Here is a 22,501-nt window from a genome sequence, read left to right on the forward strand (position 1 = left end):
CCCAAAGCATGATGTTTCCACCCCCATGCTTCACAGTAGGTATGGTGTTCTTTGGATGCAACTCAGCATTCTTTCTCCTCCAAACACGACAAGTTGAGTTTTATGACATTCTCCCAATCCTCTTCTGGACCATCCAAATGCTCTCTAGCAAACCTCAGACAGGCCTGGATGGCTTAAGCAGGGGGACATGTCTGTCACTGCAGGATTTGAGTCCCTGGCAGCGTAGTGTGTTACTGATGGTAGCCTTTGTTACGTTGGTCCCAGCTCTCTGCAGATAATTCACTAGGTCCCCCCGTGTGGTTCTGGGATTTTTGCTCACTGTTCTTGTGATCATTTTGATCCCACGGGGTGAGATCTTGCGTGGAGCATCAGTGGTCTTGTATGTCTTCCATTTTCTTATAATTGCTCCCACAGTTTCTTCACACCAAGATGCTTACCTATTGCAAATTCAGTCTCCCCAGCCTGGTGCAGGTCTACAATTTTGTTTCTGGTGTCCTTTGACAGCTCTTTGGTCTTGGCCATAGTGGAGTTTGGAGTGTGACTGTTTGAGGTTGTGGACAGGTGTCTTTTATGTTGAATTCATTAAAAATCCTACAATGTGATTTTCTGGATTTTGTCTCTCATAGTTGAAGTGTATGATGAAAGTTACAGGCCTCTCTCATCTTTTTCAGTGGGAGAACTTGCACAATTGGTGGCTGACTAAATACTTTTTTGCCCCACTGTATGTTGTGACAACACCACTCAAGACTGGTGACATATTCCTCACTGGAGCAATGGGTAGCATACCAGTCTAGGGTGTGGAAGGTTGCTGGTTCAAACCCCAGATATGGCTTTTTTTCTCTCAATTCTGACTCTAACATTATTTTACTGCACATAATATTTACTGACGTAATATATCTTACGAAATCCCCTGCCTAAAATGTACGTAAAATAGTGTACATCATCCTTCTGAGACCAGGTTGAATATAGAGGAAAAAATAGCCATCTAAATTTGCTGTCATAGATCTCTAGACTAAAATCAGATGTATTCACACTGGCCCTCATTTATCATTCTTGCGTAGAAACGGGCATATATGTTGGCGTAAGATTTTGCTTACACTCCTCTCACCGCCTGATTTATGAAGCTGTGTGTACCTTTAAAATCCAGGTGTACGCAATACCTGCCCTTGATAAATGCTGTGGCTGAAAACGATCGTCATTGGAATAACACGCCCCTATATATTCAAGTCTCCGCTTCCCCCACACCCTCATTTTACGCCATGGACACACGGAAGACGGCAAAAAAGAGAAACTTCTCTGACGTGGAGATTGAGACGATCACCAGGGAGGTAGAAAGAAATAAAATTGTTTTAAAATTGAGAAATTGTTGTAAGGTGGAAATCCAGTTTATAAAGCTGTTTGGATGAGCAAATGACCTATCACAATGCATTTTACATCACGTCACATGTATTGGGGTGTTCAATAGTGACGATGATGATGTGATGTGGAGTACCATTCATTCACATTAATAATTGCATGACAATTTGTAATATTCGTCTTATTATTTTATAATTTTTTATTATTAATGACGTTTATTGTTATTTAGAAGAAGAATGTCGTTATTATTATTATTTCTATTATTATCATTATTATTTAAAAGAAGAAGAATGTCATTTTTATAATTTTGTCAGTCTGAATTATATTTTGGTCATTAAAAGCCTTTTATTACTGAACCCAGTCCGTGCGCAACTGCCGGGCCTAACCCTGAAACGTCATGTAAAGCGCACAGGCTCGCATCTGAAGGAATACATATAAATCAAATGCTTTGGTAAAGTCACACAAATTAAACATTGAAGTCCATGTTGCACAAAAATAAACACTGAAGTTTCTAATTATTATGTAGTAGTTTTTTAATATATCATATCTTTTAGTTTGTCAGTGCGTTAGGATTTTTTTTTCTGCGCATTTCTGCACTAAGGTGGCGTAGGATTTGAGAGTGCCGTACGCCAACGTCCATATTGATAAAGTCACCGTGGTTTTGGATGTACGCCAGGTGTACGCTGGAAATTTGGTGTATGCACTTTTGATAAATGAGGGCCAATGAATATCATAAAGGAGCGGATGTTCACTTATAGCAGTTTTGATTTTTCAGTTTTGTCATGAAATGAAATTACAGTAGTAAATGGAAAGAGGAGACCTTTGTTGGCACCATTTAGGCAAATTGGAATTATAAGCTTCACTCAGAGGCTCAGAAGGTTCATTTCAATTAATTTGCTATGACCTTGTGGTAGCCTTCTAACTTAGCCTGCGTTCTTTGGCCATTTAACAGTTGTGTGTGAAATTTCTTGTTCTAATGTCCAGCCTAATGCTGTTTGTCATGAAAATCTGTTTTGCTACAGTACAGTGTGTTAAAGTATGGTTTGGTATAGCGAATCCAAGCAAGCTAGATAGCTGCAGTATATGTTTTAACAAAGGATGTGGTATTGATTATGACCCATTAAGGTGGGCAGAAAGTACGATAAACTGTACATGGCAGTTTATCGTACAATTGCATACATTTGTGACTTAGGACTTATTTAGTTTTGACTTTTGTCAGCAATATAGGTAGCCTATACACAACATTCTTGCATTGCAGATTTATTAATGTGCATTTACTTAACTCCTGCATATTTCAAGAGATGTCAGACAATAGAAAGAGTAACACAGGAAATTCAAATAAATGGGATACAGATTTATTGTCAAGTAATACATGTCTTCAGCCACCTCCCATTAACCATTGAGCACAGACTCGTATATCTAAAGTGTTGAGGAGTATTAATTGTTGAGTTCAAATACAACAATATGCTTTATAATACAAAATACCCTGCATTTCACTGTCAAGTTAGATAAAATAATATCCTACATTTTATAACTTTGCACACTACTATTTCTAGATGTAATGCAAGGCTGGTTTTAGTCCATACCACTTCATTTTGTGATTTATCCTATTGCTACAGCAATTTGATGGATCAAAACATACAGTGAATATAAAAACTGAGTTGTTCACATTATAGGTCACATTAAAAGTGGAAAAAGTTCTGTCATGATTTATCTTTGTCTCATTCTTTTACATCACAAAAACCTGGCATTTTAACAGGGGTGTGTAGACTTTCTATATCCACTGTATATTCGATCTCTTAGTTATGTTTTCATACTTAAGAACTAAACAAATGTATAAATAAGAAAACATTTCGAGATGTGTCATTGGGTTATGTCAAGAAATTTAAAAAAGTATTCTCTTACATCTAATGTATATCAACAAGTTCTTTAATTGAATCAAAAACCAGTGTCAACTGTTGACCAGTGGTGTCATACATTCTAGATATGAAATGCTCAAATACTGTTTTGGTTCAGAGAAGATATTTAGATTAGCATACTGCATCAACTTAATGCATTTTACTTTGAATAAATATTACATCTTAAATAGGTTTTCATGAATACTGTTTGGCATGTTTTACAGTTAAAAAAATTAAATTATAAACCGTAAAAAATATAGTGCAAATTCATGCAGTAACTGGCCATTGTGTACAACTGTAACTTGTTATAATTTACAAAGATTTGGAAAGAAAATAAATATTGTGTACCATTATATATTATACAGTCAATAGTAACTATTGTTTTGTGTGAAGGAAAATGCATGGTGTCATTGCTACTTACTGTACCGGTTCATGCAGTGATTCTCAAAAAGAGTTAATCTCCGTCTGACTTTACCCTACTTTTCTTTACCCAGTTCATTATCAAACCTAGATCATGATAATGTTAATTGACACTGCATAGACTTAACGATAATGCAACTCTTTCGATGTAAAACATTTAACTAAACAGATATGGAGAAAAGTAATAAGTAAACATAAATTCAAATGCTGTTTTTCTTAATGTGTGTGCTCACATTTTAAAAGCACCTTGTAAGAAATGTATTATATAAATAAACGTTATTTGATGTTATTTGTAATGCACAATAAATACAATGGAAGACAAGAAAAGCTATGAAATTGGGAGTGTTCTAGAGCCGGGTGATATCTGACAAAAATCCATATCACGACAAATTGAAAATCACAATAACGAGAAAAAGGAACAACACATTTATAAAATTATAACATTAAAGTACACACTAGGCAGTTATTTTCATATAACCCTTAAAACCACTACTTACATTTGAATGTCAATTGTCCCATTACAAATCATCTACATAAGCAAACTTATTTCAATTCAGCCATCATATTTAGAATTCTACAAATCGAAAGGAACAATTCCAGCGGATCATCCAATTAATCATTTTCTATGTATCTGCTCAGCTCTAGTCAATTTTATTATTAGTTATCCTTTGACCCAAAAAAGAAAAAAAATTGTTGTCAGCTAATACACCTGCATATTTCAAAGTGAAAGGAGATAAAAGGTACCAGACAAAATATTCAAAAGCACAGGTAGAACATGCAGGTACACATGCAAGAAACCCTAAGCAGTGATTTGGTATTAGTAAGCAGCAGTGAACAGGTTCTGTTTTAAGTGCTCTAGCCAACAGTGTTAAGATTTTTGTATATAAATTTTGTGAAACATCATCTAGAAAGTGATTTACATAAAGAACTCATGCTTGATGTTGCAATGTACTATCGTGGTGTTTAGCCATGGAAACCTGCCCCACTCTGCGTATTTCCTTACATAACATAACTGCAATAAAATAGTATCATTATTTATCAGGACAACTAAGTGTGCTTGAGTGAAAGATCTTCAGTCTAAAAATATGTTCTTTTTTTAAATAATATGATGTAATCTTTCGCAATTACAAATACTTTTTTAATCTTAAGGTCGAGCATTAACTAAGATTACATATAGTACATAAACGTCTTTAAATGTCACTTCATCATATGACTCTTTTTACCACATGTATGTCTTTGAGGTGTCTATCTGAGAGCTCTGGGGATCTACAGGGCCCTCTTTCTCTTTCTCAGTCTCATTCTCCCACAAGTTGATTAGGGGAGGGTATAACTCATTCAGGGGGATGGAGGTGGCTTGCTGCATGTATTTCTTCAGGGAGTGGTGACATGATTTCTTCTTCATACGCCTGCCCATGTAAAAGACCAGCAAGGCCATGATACAGATAGCAAACATGGAACCCATAAATGCTGCAAGTGCCACATTGGTGGGTTGGGCCACCATCTCCACAGCAAAACTGGACTCCTTAGTAGTTACATTGATGCAGGAGTGTTGCGTCTGCTGTTCTGGGGCTGCCATGGTCAGACAGACTCTGTACTCTGTTGAAGGCAACAGGTGAGTCAGGTTGTATTCTTGAACATCAACTGGAACCTTGGCTGTGTAGCTGATCTGTGAGTTGTCAATCTTCATGGTTGCACTGGCCCATTTAGGCTGAGGTGCCTCATGGCCATGGAGATGGGGAGGGTAGAGTTTCCACTCCAAAACCACTGACTGGGAGTGAATGATCTTAGGCAGGACCACCAGGGCACCTGTGTTGTTTATTATGTGGCCCCCTCCATTATGTTTGCCACCATTCCAGTCTCCTTTTTCCACATACACTGACACACTACGTGTGTCTGCCCCCTCTATGTTCCACGCAACACATGTATACAGACCTGAATCAGTTGGTTCAACATGGAGGATCTCAAGAGCCCCCTGTTCTTGCAGTCTATGTTTCCTCATGCCGTCCACCATGACTGCCGATACAGCCTCAGAAGTTACCTTGTCTCCTGTTGGCGTCACCCAGTAAAACTGTGGTGCAGGATCAGAAACAGCCCAACAGTCTAGAGTCAGGGGTTGTCCAGCAGTCACATTGAGCATAGGAGGGAAAGTGTGGAGGAAAATATGAGGGAGGCAGGTATTGCTGACAACATTCCAGCTGGTGGTGACCACTTCTTGGAGGACTTGGCCAACTAGATTGGGAGGGGAGGCACACAGAGTGATCTGGGACTCCAGCAGCTTGAGGGTAGACAGGTTCCCAAAGACAAGTCCCCAGTTAGAGAGACAGTCACACCTGAGGGGGTTACTGTGAAGGCTCACTTCATCCAGGTTAGGGAAGGAGGATAAAACTTCATGTGACAAGAGGCTGATATCGTTGTTGTGGACTAATAAAGTGTGCAGGCCGCCCATATCAATGAAAGCTGCACGATCAATGTAGGCTAAATGGGGGTTGTTATACATTTCCAGTTTTGCCATCTCTGGAAGGCTGGAGAACGCCCCTCGATCAATGGCAACCAGTTCCTCCATGTTGTTGAGACTCAACTCCTCAAGATGAGGGAAATCATGAAAGTCTCCCTCATGCACACGGACAATAGGATTCTTGTTCAGGTCTAAAAACTTCAGATTTGGTAAGACCCGGAGGGCATCTTTTGGGACTGTTGTTAGCTTGTTATCAAAGAAAGACAGACTCTCCAGGTACTCCAATCCCTGGAAGGTTCCTGAAGGTACCTCCCTGAGGCCCATGCCAGCTAGCACCAGGCTATGTAACTTTGATAAAGGGTGGAAGGTCATATCTTGTAACCCCAGGATAGGGTTCTCCCCAATCATGAGGATCTCCAGGTTAGGGATTGACTGAAACCAGTGGCTGTCTATGGCCACCAGCTTGTTGGAGTTGAGATGGAGCCTAAGGAGGTTTCGCAGACCGGAGAAGGCTTTAGGACCAATGGAAGAGATTTGGTTGTGGTTGATGTAAAGCTCTTCCAAACTGTCAAGATCCTTTAGACAGAAATCTTGCAGTTCTTTTACCTGGTTTTCTTCAAGGTAGAGAGTGACAAGCTGAGTAAGATGATGCAGTCCAATGTCTTGGATCTGAGTGAAGTGGTTTTGTGAGAGGTCCAGCTCAGTGAGGTTGATTACCCTCTGGAACTCCGCAGACACAGAGGAGATGTTATTACTCTGGAGGAGAAGCACCTGAGTGTCCCCTGAAATATTCCATGGGACCCTACTAAGATGAAGCTCATTGCAGTCCACCGTCTTAGCCTGATGATATACAGATTGAGGCGTGTACCATGGACGTGTTTCACATACACACTGTGCTGGGCAGAGAGAAGCAGTTTCCGCATTTTCAAACACAATCAGATATACAGTGATCAGCTGGACACAAATTCTAGATCCTCCCATGTTGCAGTGGAATAAAGTAACCCTGGTAACCTTTTGACAGCTGAAACATGGACTCCCTCAATAGCAGGACATGTCACGAGTCATCTAGACCTGTAAGAAAAAAAAACAGTGTTAACAATATTGTAAGAATATTAGAAAGGAAATATCTTTACATTTGTTTCCTAAAACCTTAAAACTGAACTGAGCATTGTAAAATTCAACAGAGGTTTAAGCAAAAAACATTTTGGAACACTGGATTTATCTGTGTTTTACCCAATTAAAAATTTCTGCTTGAGATATGCAGCGCAATCAGTGGGTGAGTCCCCACTGTTCAATTATAAGTGGTTGAGCCTGCAATTCAGTCTTTTATCATTTATCTTCTTTCCGGGGATTGTCTATAAACAAACCCTACTCAGCATGTTGTGATTTCTGTTCTCCTGCTTAACAGTTCACATGCGTGTGGCAAGGTTCATCACCCACGACTAGTGTCTAATGCTTAGAGTTTTGTGTTGTTACGTTGCTAGTAGCGAGATGCCAGCTCTGAGACAGAAAATGTGAGAAGAAATCACTATGGAGAAAACAGAAGTCAAAGTTAGCATGTAGATGGTATTTCTTGCATGTGTACCTGAGTGTCTATACATTGTTCTCAGCTGAGAAGTAGTCAGTGTGAATGTGACAATCGCTCATCAGGACAATGTGCTAATTGCTCTTGCATCTGAGAAAAACATTACTTGCATTTTTTATACAGGACAAGTAGGTCAGACAGATTAATATGTTTTTAACTGGGTCTAATTCATTTATTTACCTTCATTTATCCAGAGAACTCAACTGAGACCCATGTCTCTTTCACATTTGAGCCCTGCATTACAACAATAGAAAACATAAAAATTTAAATAGAACACAAATTAAGAATCGACCCGATACCGGATAAGCGGAGATGAGATGAAGATGAGATGACAAATTAAGAAAAACAATCACAACAGACAATATAAAGAAAATTTATAAGAGTTTTAAAACATCATATAGGCACAAAATGTTTGAACTTAAGATCACTCTGATTGGCATTCCATGAGTGTGGGACATAATATTCAAAAGCAGTTTTACCCACTTCCGAATAGTAAGAAAAATAACAAGGCATTTGTAAGGAGCACCACTTTCTATATAATAACTGCGTAGGATAGTAATTTTAGGGACATTCACAGCTAGGTTCTGTGAGCTAGATATTTTCTTTTCTCATCCAAGCCTTGGAAAATTTCATTTACAACCAGTTTAGTTGCTGCAATAGTAATATGCCCAGGACTAAAACCAGATAGAAATCTGTTCAAAATGAAATGTTCTAATAAAAAGGAACATAGACATTTTAACCAATGCCTCAAGAATTTTACCAAGGGATGGAAATGTAAACATTGGACAATAATTATGAAGAGCTAAAGGGTCTCCACAGTGTTTCCAAACTTTACAGATAAAATGTATGGTAGATTAAATATATGTGTCTGAGTTCCAGAGACAACAGGTGCAGCACTAACCAATAAGCCAGGATCTAGCATATCAGCCCCTTTGGATTTCTTACTTTCTGTGTCTAGCAAATAACCAGGGATACCTTTTTCTGTGTGCATACTCAGCAAAAACCAATCAATCAATCATTGGACACCTATTTGGAAGTTGAAAACAAACATTTAAGCACTTTCTCAACAATTATTAAATGATATGTTTAGTAATCAGTAGCAACAGAACTACGTGGCTGACATCGGCGTGCCTCAACCACAAGATTAAATTTATTGACAATTTCAATATATTTTGGAACTGTAGAGACCGCTTTAGACCTGATGGGGCTCATCCAAACATCATGGGATGCCGGCTTCTTGGTGCCAACATACATCACGCTCTTGGAATGCCATTCCCAAACAAGATAAGCATGAAAGATAACAGGGATAAAATATCGGCCCGGGAATCTGAAGTGGAACGGCCCAGGTGAAGTCAAACAATGTAACTGTTAAAGTATTGTTAATTACTATAATTTTAAAAGTTATTAACTATACTTTAACAACTACATCGTTTGACCACAAATATGGTTTTATTACAATAATCTCCCATTTGCTATCGCACGAGTAAAATGCTTGAACATTGCAAGTTAGTGACTTGTTTGCTTCTTATCACTGTAATTGCCTCCATTTATGATCATGGACTTGTGAGGTTAGCTATTCAACTACTGGTGGACCCTTCTGCATTAATTTCAACTGCCTGCATCGCTACTATTTCCTCAGGTGTTTTTTTCTTTATATCGTACCCTGCCTCCATCCTTTTGCTTTTCTCAGGCTCTATATTGGCATTTTTAGATTGACTATACAATCTAATAAGTTGACTGTACTATAATGTTGTTTTAACTTATTGTAACAGAAAATTTATATAAATGTAAGAATATTAGTAATGTATTACATTCACAGAAAATTCCAATTTGCATTAACTAATTTACACTACTCCGCTGTTCAAAACGCTATTGTCATGGTGCGGTGAGCAGCAGCGCCACCGTGCCATAATTTCTCAGGTTCCCATATTCTCACGAACACATCCTGGACTGTCACATGTATTCATTCCTTCACACCAGGTCCCAATTTGAATCGTTTGTATGTGTATATATGTTTCCCCTCTGCTCCCCACATTGTGGCTCATTGTTCTTGTCGTGTGTGTGTGTGTGTGTGTGTGTGTGTGTGTGTGTGTGTGTGTGTGTGTGTGTGTGTGTGTGTGTGTGTGTGTGTGTGTGTGTGTGTGTGTGTGTGTGTGTGTGTGTGTGTGTGTTGCAGTTATTGTAAGTACTTGTACCATTTCATATTGTCGTTTTTTGCTGCTTTAGTCAGCCCTTTGCTTTGTGTGTTTTTGTGCTCGGTGTTTTGTTTATTTCTTGTAAAATTAAAGAATCCACACCGACTACCCCTGCCTGCACCTGGTTCCTTGTTTAAGCAACACTGCACTACACCACCTGTTGTGACAGCTATGGCGCTCCGTAGCTGCTATGCCGCACCTGTTACGGTCGCTGCAAAGGCCTACTCTGTGTATGTTTCGGGTCCCTGCTATTGTAAATATAGCAATGCCAATTGTTTTGAGAACAAGCCAGGATCCATTATCTCTATTCCTGTGCTGATTAGAAATAGAAGGAATCAAGTGCATGTAAATTCTGATGTAAAACTGTCTAATGTGTTATCTGTAACACATCAACCAGTCCAGGAACCCCTATTATTTCTATTAAGCCGGCTTTACTTAATATCAGATCTCCTGCCAAAAAGTCATTATTGGTAAATTACATTATAATATCCTACAACCTCGATTTTATGTTTCTCACTGAAACGTGGCTAATAGAAGATTGTAGTGCTAATGTTCTTAACGAGACAGCACCAGAACAATTTGGTTTTATGAATTCGTGTCGAAATGGTAGGAAAGGAGGATAAATGGGTGCCCTATTCAAGGATACATGCAAACTAGCAGGGAGGGAGGAGCAGGAGGAGGCAGTGTGTGTGCCCATGATGTCAATGATTAAATAAATTAATGTAGATGACAATAAGATAATATAATAGTCGTCACTATGATAAAGTGAAACTACTGCTGGTGGTCACTCAGTCAATGTCAAATACTGCAGCATACACTATTTGCATTGCTTTTGTAGCTAGCATACAAACTGAAAATAGTTAATTAGGTCATAAGCGGGGGGAATGTGATGGAGCAATTTTAGACCATGGTCAGAAAAATGGATCTGGAGTTTTACTTTAGCAGGTTTGATGTGCAAACAAAGTCAATCACTTGAGGTAAGGAAGATGTAAAATAGCTTATTTCAATGTTTTTCTAATAAGGTCACTTGATAGATTATTATTTTGTTAAAAAGTACGTTTTCAGCTCTGAATAATTACCAGCTTGACGTTTGCTAAGTTAGCTTGACTGAAACAATTTGGCATGCCCTAACTAGCTACCCATTTCTGAATTAATATGTATTTCTCTATATATAATGATGTAAATAAAAAAAATGTGTGCACAGCAAATTGTAACCAATGCCGTAATATATATTGGGGGGGGGGGGGGGCATCCCTCCTAATATTCAGATTTGTTCAAAATGCCCCGTCCCCCAATATATTGATACATAAATTATATATAAAATAAAAATGCACTATGCTACGAGAGGCAACCATGCACCACTGTCCAAAAATAATCATTAGCAAATGTAAAGATAATCATAACTAAACTTAACAAATTGCTGTTATTATTACTACCCAGCAAGCAACACGCCAGTGGCCCACCGGCGGCTCACTAGCTTTCCGCCACTTTTTTTATAGCATGTGTCGCAGTCGGGCCACCGGTGCCGCACTTTCATCACAATGGCTTCCAACAATACCCTGATAAGCGGCTAGCCGCTTTTATGCACTAAACACAGCGGAATGCCTCACACCCCAATATTAGGTCTTATTCATAATAATCCTTTACAACAAATGACAATGAAGTGAATAAAATCTAAACACTTTATTTCAAATAGAGCAAGATGCATACAAAAAAACATGCATTATACAGCAGGCATACAAAATAAAAATGAAGAAATGACACTTTGCTACAATGTAAATTAGTGAGTGTACAGCTGTGTAAATTTGCTGTCCCCTCAAAATAACTCAACACACAACCATCAATGTCCAACACGGGGATATCAGAAGGTGTAAATATTGATGGTTAAGAGTCATTGGTAAATGTACAAATGTACAGGAAATCTACAGGTATAATGTATGTACAAGTGGTATAAATAGTTGTGTGGGTACAAGTGGCAATTCTCAGTGGCATTCTGAATTTCCAATCGAGGCATATTGAAGGAGTAGGGTAGCTAGCAAGCACACCACATTTTATTCATGAAATGTACTGCTCGTTTCATATTGCTTTTCTAAATGTATTGCTGGTTTCATATTGCTTTTCTAAATGTACTGCTAGTTTCATATTACTTTTTATATTGTTTGTTTGCCAACATCTTGCTTTTGCTTAATTACTTACATCCACTTCACCATTTGGGGGTTACTCTGCTTTATACAGTTTATACTGTTGTTTATTTTCTTGCCCTTTCTTCGTTTTTGGACTGAATTCTCAATTCCAATTTTCTTTATACACTATTCCCTGTTTGTTTTTTGAACTACTTCTAAACAGGGTTGCACGATATTGGAAATATCTGACATTGCGATGTTTAGTTTTTTTGCGATATGAAAAAATACAGGATGTCTTCACCAGATGACTTGAAAAGCTCTATTTGAGCGTAATTAATTATTCTAGAATGATTGGGGTGATTTTATAGGTAACTGCATCTTCACTGAAAATTTTAATAAAAAAATGAAACTGACTTTTTACCTTTTGACTTATTTTGGGTAGTTTAATTTATTATATTAATTAATACACTGTTTAATTCACCATGGTTCTATTGTATTCATGTAATACTCTTCTATCAATTCAGGCCATAGTCAGTGATCTAATATGTTGGTATAATATGATATTAATAATGCATGTTGCTTACTCTAAAATAAAGGGTCTCATTTGTGAATGAAGAGGTGTGGTATAAGGGTTCCAGGAGATTACAGGAGGCTTTATCTCAGTACTCCAACCAGGTTAAAACAGAGCATTCTCTATGGGGGAAGTTTCATTATCACAATAAGAATTAATGTGAATGACAAAATCAAATCAAAAAGTCATTTAACATTTTATTACATTACAAATTAAATTACAAACCTCCTATTTTGAAAACAGAAACACATATTTTAATTTAAAACATTTGAACAATTAAAAAGAGCAGCTATACACCAATCCTGAGTGGTTTACAAAAACAAAATACAGTGTTTATGAAACAAATAATTTGTAATAACAAAAGCAAAACCTAACTAATTAACACCAATTAACTTAAAATGAATAACAAATATCAACACTGATACATTGTATTTCACAAACTTTTGCTTTTAAAATAAACTTTTCTTAGCAACAGTGCTAAAGGAAAACAATGTTGATCATCATGGCTAGACAAATGCTGATTAAATGAAAATAACAACTGTAGAATAATAAAGTAAATCAAAATTCTATTCAAATATAAAAACTTGACTTTAAGCATGTATACATTGCTCACTCAAACTTGAAGGTTTTTGGCCAAGAATACCAGTCTATTCACCTTTACAGGCTTGAGACATGACCGTTGGCAAGTAACAATGTTGCCACTTGTACTGAAAAGCCTCTCTGAGGGGGAACTTGTAGCGGGAATGGATAGATACTTGCGGGCAAGCTTGGACAGATGTGGAAAGCTTACACTGTGTGTTTTCCACCATGCAAGTGGATCTTCCTATTTGTCTATGGAAGGTGTTAGCAGGTATTTGTTTAATTCAGCTTCCACAGCATCCTTGTGGGTCAGAGAGGAATCACCCTTTGCAGCAGCTCTGTTTAAAGAAACTTCCCAAGGACTTCTTGGCTTTCTTTGCCTGGATCAGCAACTTCAGGCTCCATGTCAGTGCTGCTGCTTGACGTCTCCTCCTGGCATTCCATCATTTCTGATGCCTCCCTGGCCTTGACATCAAGGTCTTGGTCATGTCTGTGTCTCCCTCTTGTATTAGCAGTATTGAAGTGTTAAAGAGGTGAAGAACTGGCTTCACAGAAGAGACACTAATATAGTTTTCTCCTGAGAGTGCATCTCCGAAGTCCAGCAGTGGGCCCAGTGACTTACTGACAGATTCCAGGACATGCATATCTTGCCAGGTTAGAATTAGATGCCGTGTCTTCCTGTCCTCAGACAGGACCTGAGTTATAGCCTTCTGCTACACTAGTATCCTGTTGATCATCTTCTGTCTGGAACACCATCTTGTTTGGCATTCTGATATGAGGGTATGTGAAGATAGATGGAGTTCCTTCTGGGCTCTTTCAAGAGCACTCCTGGCCTTCCAGCTGTGAGAGAAGTGACCCACCAGCTTCTTGCAGACACCTGTAGCACGGTCAATGCGTCCGTCATTTTTCACTGCACTTTCTAATGGAAAAAACAAAGACAAAATAAAATACTTATTATTATACAAATTCTATACATTTACTTTAATAAATTATTTATAAAAATAAATTGCTCATAAAACTGTTTTGCAAATGATTACACAGTTAGATAATTATAGATAGTTTCACCATGCTTTCTTTATGTTTTAAAGACCTATAATAAAACACATTAATTCTCATATAACTTATATCTCATGAGTTTAGCACTAACTGTTTTACATAATGATATCCCAAAATATAGGGACATTAAATTCCATTGTTTGTTATTGTAAACAAATGCCAAATTTAAACATAAAAACGATAGCAGAGATATATAGATATGAAACATTAATGCCATAGGATATCAGCCCTGGCATTCAGAGCTTTGGCTATCAACCTGCCAGTCTGTATCCTTCATTCTTCCCCAGCCCCATCCTCTACAATAAAGATATATGAAACTTATTAAAATTGTTATATTTCAGAACAGGTTGCTAGGTAATAATATGTAACAGTAATTATATAACAATAACAACAGTAGTAAAATAGAATACGCAATTGGGCATAACTTACCAACTGCAAGATGCAGTCTGTGGCCAAAGCACTGCAATCTGGCCCACTTGGGACCCTTCACCATGTTTGCAGCATTGTCTGTTGTTACAGACTAAATGACTCTCATCTAGGCCCCAATCAGCTAAAGCTTCTCTCATCCCTGTTGCGATATTCTCACTTGTATGATCCTCTGGGGAAAATGCAGTTTGCAAAAAGCGACTTTTCAGGTGGAAGTCCTCGTTAATAAAGTGTACGGAAGTGTACGGTCAGACTTATGTAGGGCTCTGTTGTCCGGCTTGACCACAAGTCCGTTGTTGCTGTATAATATTCCACTAGTGACAGCTCTGTTTCAACTTGTGCCTTGCATTTCTCGTACAGCTCTGGGATGGCAACTTGAGAAATTGTTGTGTGATGGCATTACATACCACTTGTCAAGCGACGTATCATGTTTTTAAAACACTCTTTGGTAACTGTGTTAATTGGTACCATGTCATAGGCGATGTGAAATGTTGAATCTGTGATCTCTGCCGTTTTTTGTATGGTGTAATACTGGCAAAGGCATCAGAAATTTATTTTAGCTTTGGAGGGCATTGAGATGCTTTGCACTCGTCATATGAAGATTTGTGATGTCACCTTAAATGATCGAACAAATTGGTCATGTTGCCTCGTGTTGTGGCAACAATTGCAAGGCACTCTCGACAAAATACCTGTTTTTGGGCAACATCATCCTGTCTGTAACCAGAATATTTCCATATAACTGACGATGCATTTCGTTTTGCAACCAAATTTCTGTCTTTTTTTCCTGTTCTTTGCTAATCATTTTGTCATGCGCAAGCAGAGCCTGCATGTCAACCACATGCAGCAACAAACTCCGTGTTTAAAATAATTATAATAATAATAAACTGTGTATCCAATAACCCATAAATCTGAGTACGTATCTTTATATCCGACAGATATAATGCTAGTTTAACATTTAAAAAAAATAATATAGTAGACTGATATACTGTTACCTTACTAAATCGCACGTTCTGCGATGTGACTATTGCGGATGCATACATCGCAATGTCGATGCTGAAACTATATATCGTGCAGGCCTACTTCTAAATGGTGGAAGTAGGCGCGTCCTCAGACTTTCAAAACTCTCTGGGCTCAGACAAGACGACCCGGGGAAGGGGGATTGTATGTGTGTAATTACATTAGCTATAATTCTATGGGTTATTCAATTATTTGTTATAACTGTGCGAATGAAATGAAGTGCATGTTTCTGATGACATACATCAAGCACAAAAAACAATATTTTCTATATTTCTATATCAAATGTTTTCTTCTTGAAATGCGGCCGGAATGCCCACGCTTCGACAACGCACCATAGCAATGTCAATTTAACAATTCGTTAGGGAAACGCTGGCGTTCTGTACATAACTTTGGTATAATGGACTATGCAACCAAAGAGTCAATTTTTCCAAGGTAATGTACTGAACAAAGGTGTCTGTCCCGCTTATACCATGCAAACAACAACATAAGCAAATATTTACCAGTAGAAATAACTGTTTGCTTTTTTCATGGTTACACATTTTCTCATTGCTAATACTCTACTGTAGTTAACTAGGGCTTCTGTACGTTAGAGATTACAATAACTCGTTAGGTTTGCAAGTAGCCTACATTATAATTAGCTATCGCCCAATGTAGATTAAAGTCAAAATGTTGAAATGTTACTTGAATCAGTCTTGAATGTAAATATGAATAGGCTCTTGTTTAGAATAAACACATTGTTTTTTAACAAAATAATATATAGTACTGGTGAAAACACATTGGGTTCTTATTTTTTCTCTTGCTTCCTGCGTCCTGTTCTCTACACGAATGAACAAACTGCTGTTCTCCCGTGTGCGCCATTATTATTGGTAGGAATCAAAAACTTCTTTTAGAAATCAAATTAGACTCGGCCTAGTTTTAATCAGTGTTGCTTATTATAAGCGACTTTGGGCTTCATGTTTCAGAATGTAGTTTGGAAATATTGGAATATATTTTGGGCTTGTTTCCAAAAAGCAAAATTTTTGGGTTTGTTGTATTGTTTTGATCATGAGGCACACTAAAACTAAAAGCGAGTTTAAATAAAACCCCATAATTATCCACAGATGTCACTTGTTTAATTCTTAAAAATGAGAGTTTGGGGAAAGTTTTTTTGTAAAATCGATATAATACAAACCCAACTCATAAATGACATACAGATGTGGCTCGTTTAATTCCACCGCCAAGGGAGCGGTCCGCGACAAGGCATGCCACGGTATGCCTTGTTATAAGCAAAAACATAAAATAAAAAATAAGAATGGCCAACAGGAGGCATCTGTGAGAACGTCAACACCCATCTGAAACTGCTGTTATTCATGCCTACGTCTGTACTTATGTGACCAGAATAAAACATTCAAATTGGAGGAATATTGTCTACTATAATCCTATTCATGGATTTCTATGTTGCTGTGGTTGATTCCATGTTATAGGTCTAGTAAATGTAGGGTATATTGTGTCAGAATGGTGATTTATGACCCTGGAGGGCAGGGCTTCCAGATTGATGTGACAGGTGGGTGGGACATCCGGTTTGTAGGGTGGGACTTCCTGTATGACTTCTGGAGGGACGTATGCATTTACGTCACTTTTGTAATGTATGACTGCATTGATGTTTCCATGTTTGATGTTTAACAACCACTGATAAGCAACCCAGACTAGTGTTATAACAGGTAGGTTATGTTTGATGATTAACAAATGGGTCTTAGGGTTCAGGAATGTTTTACAATGTGCGTGTAGCATAGTGTTTGTCCACAAGCACAGAATTACATGTGGGAAGCAATCTTTTTCTGTGTAAGATATAAAGAAGGGGTCAGGACTTACGATTTGGAGAGTTTCAGCCCCATTTATCATTTTAACAAGAGATGGGCCAGATCTGCCCTGTAGTAATGGTCCCTGAATAACCACTATTACAAACTAGTTTATGCAGGTTGTAAATAATCCCATGTTTCACGGTTTGTAGTCCAACACAGCACTACAGCAAACAAATATTGCATGAGCAATGCTATTATTTTAAAGGAACAGTCATGGCCTGGATCGACCACGCATTATGCCTAGGTTGATTGTGTCGCGGTTGGGGTTTAAAATATTGTTAAAAAAATTTAAAAAAGGATTTCAGTACATGTTTATGTACAGTGGGGAGAACAAGTATTTGATACACTGCCGGTTTTGCAGGTTTTCCCACTTACAAAGCATGTAAAAATCTGTAATTTTTATCAACTGCGAAAATCCAGAAAATCACATTGTATGATTTTTAAGTAATTCATTTGCGTTGTAAGTACAAGTTATTTCATTTGAAGTAATTGATTTGAATTGTGTTGCAATTACAAATGCTAACAAATGACACATTTGAACTTTTTAAGAATGTGTAAATAAATGTTCCAATTGAGCAATCCATGTGCGTTAATCTGTCTTTCATATGGTCTGTTTAAATCTTTGGTTTAGGTTGAGTGGAATTAAACCCAGCCGTGTTTGGTAAACAAATTTTTGGGCCTTCAAATCTTGGTAAGTAGACTTTTGACATTATTGTTAATTATTGTTTTTTGCTGGAAATCCTGAGACAAAGCTGGCTGCGGGCACCTGCAAGGGAGTCTGTCTTTGTTCCTGTTTCTTGTGAACAGCTGAAAAGTTATCCACATAATTTTTAACGAACAAATCGAGTAATACTAGAGCACAGGTAGTGAGTGATAGGAGACCTAGTTACTCCCTGACTAGGCCACAAATTGCAATCATGCAAAAATATCTCTAGGAGTGGATAAATTGGAGAGAAGACCTAGTTACTCCCTGACTGGGCCACGAATTACATTGTGTAACGTGTAAAATATTTCTAGGGGTGGATAAATTGGAGAGATTACCTGGTTAGTCCCTGACTAGGCCACAAATAAAATTGTAAAAAAATCTCCAGGGGTGGATAAATTGGAGAAGTGTTGAACTGTATTTCGTTGACAATGCTAATTGCTTTTGGCGATTATACAGTGACTTGTACAAGTAAAATATAATGCCGTCCAGTTGTACAAATACAACGGGAAGAGGAGTGCAGCCTCTGGCATGGCGCGTTCATTTTTAAATAGCATGGCGTGATTAGGACACCATCAAGAACGAAAAGGATCATTAACAACGATAAATGGAGTCGAAATGGACAAGAAAAATAACGTTTTCTGGCTAAACAAGATGGATTCCGAGGAAGTTGTATATGGACAGATGGAGAGTGTGTTAGAGACGAAGAGAGAAGACAAAGGAAAGTTAAGATGGCCGAGAAAGGACAACAGTCAAAAGGCGGGAAAGGAGACAATCGAAATGGACAAAGTTTAATTCTGTTTGACCACCTGGCCGTCCGACAGTAGGCTCAAGATGGAGTCTTTGTTATGGGATCCTGGAATCATGGACGATACTAGGAACGTGAGGTTTCATAATCATTAATTCAGAGTTCTTAAATGTTTATTTCCTAAAATGTATCATACCTAACCATTAAATGATGCTGGAACTTATCAAGGAAACCTGATCACCTCGGTAATAGCCAAGCTTACTGAATTAAATATTACATGTAGTTTGAGAAGCACTTGAATGTTAAATAGCATGTTTTAATGGGCATTCGAAATAGCCTGTTTTGTTTTCTGTCATGCTTGAACATGTTTTAATAGGTATTCAAGAAATAGCCTGTTTTGTGGTGCTTTATCATGTTCACTATGTCATTTTGAATCAAACGTATTTATTGCGTTGATGATAATGTTTAAAACCGTAAGGCCTCAAGGGGGGTCTCATGACAATGTGGTTAGGCCTTAACCAAGGCCCACCACGTGGTACCCGTCTGTTGCGTGCTGAGCTGTTTGCTAGTACAAGTGGGTACATCTGAAACCTAGTGATGAATTGGAAATTGGTAAGATTATTTTAAAATCTGGTAAAATAGTCTCATGGTTTTCTTAAAAAAGGTTAACATATTGTGTTTTCTCTCTCCTTATATATTGCATAAGTGGTAGAATGAAGAATCCACATGGTGATAGTCTAATGTTAAGGAGACACGCTGTGTCCCCATGAGCACTGAATTTGAATCTAATATAGTCATAGCCTATAAAAGAGGGTAATACAGCTAAAGCGAGTTTACTCCCCACAATTCAATTTGATGTTGTATTTGCTGAATGCTGAATTGTGTTTGGTTAAAGTTTATCTTATTTGTATTTATCAACGATAACTGGAATAATACTTGTCTTTTAATCCCGATGCCTGACACTCGTTAATGGAGTTTAAATTCTAAAATGGTACATTGACTAATGAACAAATAGGGTATTGATGTAACAGTGTTTAAGGCCTACATTGTGTGTCCTTTGGATTACTTATTGTACCTTGATTTTATTGACGTCATACACCTGTTTTCTGTCTACATCGGCATTCTTAAGAGTTCTCTTAATTTCCACCCTAATGTTGAGTTGCTGTGTAGATGATACATTGTTACAAACAGCAAAGATATTAGATGGGTTGGACTAAATCTAAATCTTCAGTTAACGAACAATGTCGGCTAAATTGAAAGTATAGTCTGAGGAGCATGTCAGATTTTTTATGTGTGGGAATTTAAATCTCATATACTTTAAACAAACATTTGGCCTTTTTAACAGCTCACCATAAATGGGTGGAGCTCAGAACTTCAGGAAGTGGGGCAGACCCACTTGGGATGGCCCCTACCAACCTTTCCCATTACATCAGAGTAGCCTTTTACTAAGGGTTAAATTAAAAAGTGTTCAGACTGGTCTCATCTGTGGTAATTTTACCAACACAAGCATATTCAATTTTGGGATAAACACACATTAATTGAAAGCTGAATATATATTTTGCTCTCAACAGCTTTAATGTAGAAATGTATGATTTTGAAACCAACTGAAGTGAGGGTAGTGACCAAAAGTCATCCCCCACTTTTGCTGATAGAACAATCAACAGACCACAGATGTGGTCAAAGAAAAACCATAAAAGTTGTGATTTAAGTTTGTGAATCTAAGTTTGTGAATTCCCGAAAATTTAGGAGGTTAATCAAGACACTGTTTGTGTTGTTTTTTACATGTTCTCTTTGTTTTGATTAATATACAGGATGCAACTCCTTATTGAATGGATTCCAGATCCATCCCTATTACCAATTCTCTATTTTTCATGTCCGTCCTGAAAAGATGGCCAGTGCGGGTTCAGGATGGCGCCTCCTGTGGCCGTATTTGTCATTGTTCTGCATTCACTCATGGTGTCATTTAATTAATTTGCAATGGGGACTGGTGAAACGTATGAAACAAAGTTGGTTTCGTGTCTGTAGCGGTTCAAGGGTCATTCTCAGTTATATCCTAACGATGTAAATTAACAATTATACAGTCAATTGTTTATAAACATGTAATATAATTCTTATTCAGGATAGCCTCAAATCTTTTAAAGTTGTTATCAAAGGTTAATTGGCCCTAAAGCATGAACATTTTGAATTGAAACCTCTGTATTACTTTGGCTCTCATTGAAACACATTTATGCAATATTTGATTGTTTATAATTACAAAAGTAAACAGTATCAAAAATCAGAATACAAGCAACTTCGAGTTGGGCCAGACTGAACATCTTGGCTTTGGTTTGGACTTGATATCTTAAAAAATGTAGGAGATGCGTCTAGAATTTTTGACTTTTTTACCATTCAAGTCTATGGACACTTTTTTCCCATTGAAATACATTGGTGGCTCATTTAAATATTGATATCATTTATAAAGTATAATAGCTATCAAAAAGATCTGCTCAATCAACCCGAGCTTAAAATAGTGTTTACCTATCGAAAGGTTAGGAATCTGTGTTTTTAAAGGTTCAAGGTATAGTGTTGGTGAGGGTAATTAGTATAAATAAAGTTTTACCAATCGCAAATTTTGTGTATGTAGCTTGAATGGTTCAAGAATTGCTAACTCATGCTAATTATGCAAATTAGCATACGTTAAATCAATAAACATTTCCTGATTTGAAATAGGGATGGCCTAAACTGCTGTAAAAATTTGGTTTCGTGGCTGTAGCTCGAACAGTTCAAAAGATACAGCCTAATAGTAAATTAACGGTAATTACGCAAAATAGCATATGTAAAATCAATTACTGTTTCTTTATTTGCAGTAGGGATAGCTTAAACATGTAAAACAAAGTTGGTTTCGTGTCTGTAGCATGAATGGTTCAACAGAAACAGCCTAATAGATAATTAATGCTAATTACGCAAATTGCATAGGTAAAATTAATTATCTTGTCATTATATAAACAGTAGATAGCTAGACTGGTGAAGCAAAGTGGTTTCATGTCTGTAGGTCGAACGGTTCATAAGATACAGCCTATTGCTAATTAATTCTAATTACGCAAATTGCATGCGTAAAATTTATTGTGTCATTATATGAACAGGGGATAGCCTAAACATGTGAAACAAAGTTGGTTTCATGTCTGTAGCAGCTCAAACGATTCAACAGAAACTAATATATATTTAACGCTAATTACGCAAATTGCACAGGTAAAATAAATTAACGTGTCACTATATGAATGGGGGATAGCTAAACTGGTAAAGCAAAGTTGGATTCATGTCTGTAGCTCGAACGGTTTCAAAGATATAGTATCATAGTTAATTAATGCTAATTAGCGCTAATTACTGTACATAAAATCAATACATTTTACGTAATTTGAAGTGGGCATAGCCTAAACAGATGTAAAAAAGTTGGTTTTGTGTCTGTAACTCGAACAGTTCAAAAGATACAGCCAATTGCTAATTAATGCTAATCACGCAAAGTAGCATACGTAAAATCAATAAAGGTGT

At 37.4% G+C, this 22,501-nt stretch overlaps 1 protein-coding gene across 3 annotated transcripts in view; it reads right to left on the bottom strand.

Moving 5' to 3' along the window:
- Positions 1 to 4,087: 4,087 nt before the first annotated feature.
- si:ch211-180f4.1 (leucine-rich repeat neuronal protein 1) overlaps positions 4,088 to 22,501 on the bottom strand; it is a 134,079-nt gene continuing 115,665 nt past the window's right edge. For 2 of the 3 annotated variants that reach the window (XM_013132728.3, XM_020044690.2), the window contains exon 2: positions 4,088 to 7,200. In XM_013132728.3, coding sequence (XP_012988182.1) covers positions 4,894 to 7,110 — 2,217 coding nt within the window. In that variant the 5' untranslated portion in view covers positions 7,111 to 7,200 and the 3' untranslated portion in view covers positions 4,088 to 4,893. Of the gene's footprint in view, positions 7,201 to 7,894; positions 7,949 to 22,501 lie in introns of all 3 variants that reach the window. The other variant, XM_020044689.2, reaches the window with a different exon arrangement.

The sequence above is a fragment of the Esox lucius genome, chromosome 12 (genome assembly GCF_011004845.1).
Source record: "Esox lucius isolate fEsoLuc1 chromosome 12, fEsoLuc1.pri, whole genome shotgun sequence".
NCBI lineage: Eukaryota > Metazoa > Chordata > Actinopteri > Esociformes > Esocidae > Esox > Esox lucius.